The 3,281-nt window shown below is 45.3% G+C and overlaps 1 protein-coding gene across 1 annotated transcript in view; it reads right to left on the reverse strand.

Annotated features, from left to right (window-relative positions):
- Positions 1-1,101: 1,101 nt before the first annotated feature.
- LOC138863691 (DNA-directed RNA polymerase subunit beta''-like) overlaps positions 1,102-3,281 on the reverse strand; it is a 10,407-nt gene continuing 8,227 nt past the window's right edge. The window contains exons 4-6 of the mRNA XM_070128504.1: positions 2,127-3,281; positions 1,378-1,517; positions 1,102-1,226 (exon numbers count right to left, since the gene is read on the reverse strand). The exon at positions 2,127-3,281 is cut by the window's right edge and continues 1,010 nt beyond it. Of these exons, the coding sequence (XP_069984605.1) occupies positions 1,102-1,226; positions 1,378-1,517; positions 2,127-3,281 (1,420 nt within the window). The remainder of the gene's footprint in view (positions 1,227-1,377; positions 1,518-2,126) is intronic.

A 3,281-nucleotide genomic window follows, 5' to 3' on the forward strand; every position in this document is an offset into this window, starting at 1 on the left:
GATGCGAGTAGTGTCGAGATTCTGTTGCCGGACCCACCCATCAGTAAGGAGCCAACCTCCCTAACTGAAGGTAGGAGGGGTAATCTCCAAGCTGAAGCGTGGTAAAGCAGCAGGTATCTCCGGCATACCAGCTGAACTGTTAAAGACTGGTGGTGAACCTATGGCAGGGGGGTTGCATGCTGTTCTGGATGCCATCTGGCAGTCCATTAGCATTCCCCCTGACCTGTTGAAGAGTGTGGTCATTGCTCTCTGGAAGGAGAAAGATCAATGGGACTGCAGCAGTCACCGAGGCATCACACTACTCAGTATACCAGGCAAGGTTCTTGCCTACATCCTACTGAGACATACCAGAGACCACCTACTGAGGCACCACAGGCCGGAGCAATCTGGATTCACTCCTGGTAAGTCCACAATAGACCATAACCTGGCGATTTGAGTCATTGTAGAGCACTGCCAGGAGTTCGGGAGTGCAGTGCTTGTAGCCTACATCGACCTCAAGAAGGCGTTCGATACAGTGCATCGGGAATCACTCAGGGAGATCCAGAGTTCGAGAAGAATTTCAACAAGGATTATTGGACTAATTGCAAGCCTGTATACCGGTACATAAAATGCTGTAAAGTGTGGTGGGGCCTGTTGATCTTCTTTCCTGTGTCCTTGCACCAACACTTTTCAACACTAGCATGGACTGAATACTGGGTAGAGCTACTATTCAAAATCAATGTGGAGCAACTCTGAGCAATATCAAGGTTACTGACCTTGACTTTGCCATTCTATCTGAATCTTTGGCTGCATTTAGTGATGAAGCAAAGCCCTTAGGCCTAGAGGTCTGGACCAAGATCTTGCTCGGAGAACCTGCATGGTTGCTATGTGCCTGCAGCGAGAACATTAGAGTCACAGAGAGCTTTACATACCTTGGTAGTGTAGTTCATAACTCTGGGCTGTCAGACTAGGGTCAGCAGAAGGACTGGCCTGACAGCAGGGGTTGTGAACTCTCTCAACAAGGGTATTTGGAGATGCCGGTACCTGTGCAGAAGGACCAATCTACACGTCTTCAAGGCCCTGATAATGCCAGTTTTACTATACGGTAGTGAAACCTGGACATTATCTTGCACCTTGGAGTCTCATCTTGATGTCTTTTGTAATAGACCCTAGTGCCTGGATCATCGGGTACTGTTGGCGGGACCATGAGTCCAACCAATGGTTGCATTGTGAGACTGGCACAGGACCTGTTTCTTGCATAATCCGTGATCGCCAACTCAGACTATACAACCACCTGGCTTGCTTCCCACAGGATGATCCTGCCCACCAGGTTATCTCTGTACGAGACAGCCCTGGGTGGAGGTCAGTGGGACGACCTAGGAAGTAGATCGATCAAACCTGTCGTGAGGAGCTCGAGATGGGCCAAGTCCCTGCCTGGCGGCTTGTCGTAAGGGGCCCTCAGAGGTGGAAACGAAGGGTGGGTGTGGCTATGCGCCCCCGTCGGCGTTAGCTCCCCAATGATGATAATGATTTCCTTGCTATATAAAACACATGCATAATACAGGAGATATGACTGGCATTAGCATAAGTACAATCCATATTACTACGACTAACAAATAATTTGTCTGATCACTGCCTGTAGATGATACAATTATCTGCTGAATATTCTTTGCCTACTTACCATCCCTACAGTTTTCTTTTCAACTTGATTTTTTATGTTGCATAAGATATATTAATTCTTGCTTGGCTCGTTAAACTAGTAGCTTGTGGATCTCAAGCTTGACCCTGAGTTGGTTTTCCACTGGCTGATTTTGTGGGTCATTGCTGAAAAAAACGCCGAAAAATATGGTTTGCACACACACACACACACACATACACATACATGCACAAAAACATACCTCTATATCTAGCTGTCTATACCTATATCTATCTATCAATTTATCTATCTAGCTACATAGACCCATATACACATTTGTCTACCTGTATACTTGAACGTGTCTAAAACCACATTTAATAACAGACTTATTGTTGTAGTTATTAAAGTTGTAATCTTTATGGATGTGGAGACTGAAAAGGTTGTAAATGTTGTTGTCCAAGTGCTTGTAGAAGTCGGTGTCACTCAGATTATAATTGTAGGATATGCCTACTTGTGGATGTAGTCGTTGTAGTTGAAGTACTTGTGGATGTAGAAGTCGAGGTGGTCGTGGATGTGGTTGTCGTAGTGGATGTAGAGGTCGAGGTCGTTGTGGACGAAGTCGTTGTAGATGAAGTACTTGTGGATGTAGAAGTCGAGGTCGTTGTGGATGTAGTCGTTGTTGATGAGGTTGTAGATGTGGTTGTCGTGGTTGTAGTGCTTGTAGATGTGCTTGTGGATGTGCTTGTAGTAGATGTGCTTGTGGATGTGCTTGTAGTAGATGTGCTTGTGGATGTGCTTGTAGTAGTTGTGCTTGTAGATGTACTTGTAGTAGTTGTGCTTGAAGTGGTTGTGGATGTACTTGTAGTAGTTGTGCTTGTGGATGTGCTTGTAGTAGATGTGCTTGTGGATGTGCTTGTAGTAGTTGTGCTTGTGGATGTGCTTGTTGTAGTTGTGCTTGAAGTGGTTGTGGATGTACTTGTAGTAGTTGTGCTTGTGGATGTGCTTGTAGTAGATGTGCTTGTGGATGTGCTTGTAGTAGATGTGCTTGTGGATGTGCTTGTAGTAGTTGTGCTTGAAGTGGTTGTGGATGTACTTGTAGTAGTTGTGCTTGTGGATGTGCTTGTAGTAGTTGTGCTTGAAGTGGTTGTGGATGTACTTGTAGTAGTTGTGCTTGTGGATGTGCTTGTGGATGTGCTTGTAGTAGTTGTGCTTGTGGATGTGCTTGTTGTAGTTGTGCTTGAAGTGGTTGTGGATGTACTTGTAGTAGTTGTGCTTGTGGATGTGCTTGTAGTAGATGTGCTTGTGGATGTGCTTGTAGTAGATGTGCTTGTGGATGTGCTTGTAGTAGTTGTGCTTGAAGTGGTTGTGGATGTACTTGTAGTAGTTGTGCTTGTGGATGTGCTTGTAGTAGATGTGCTTGTGGATGTGCTTGTAGTAGTTGTGCTTGAAGTGGTTGTGGATGTACTTGTAGTAGTTGTGCTTGTGGATGTGCTTGTAGTAGATGTGCTTGTGGATGTGCTTGTAGTAGTTGTGCTTGAAGTGGTTGTGGATGTGCTTGTAGTAGTTGTGCTTGTGGATGTGCTTGTAGTAGATGTGCTTGTGGATGTGCTTGTAGTAGTTGTGCTTGAAGTGGTTGTGGATGTACTTGTAGTAGTTGTGCTTGTGG

This window comes from Penaeus vannamei, chromosome 13 (genome assembly GCF_042767895.1).
Source record: "Penaeus vannamei isolate JL-2024 chromosome 13, ASM4276789v1, whole genome shotgun sequence".
NCBI lineage: Eukaryota > Metazoa > Arthropoda > Malacostraca > Decapoda > Penaeidae > Penaeus > Penaeus vannamei.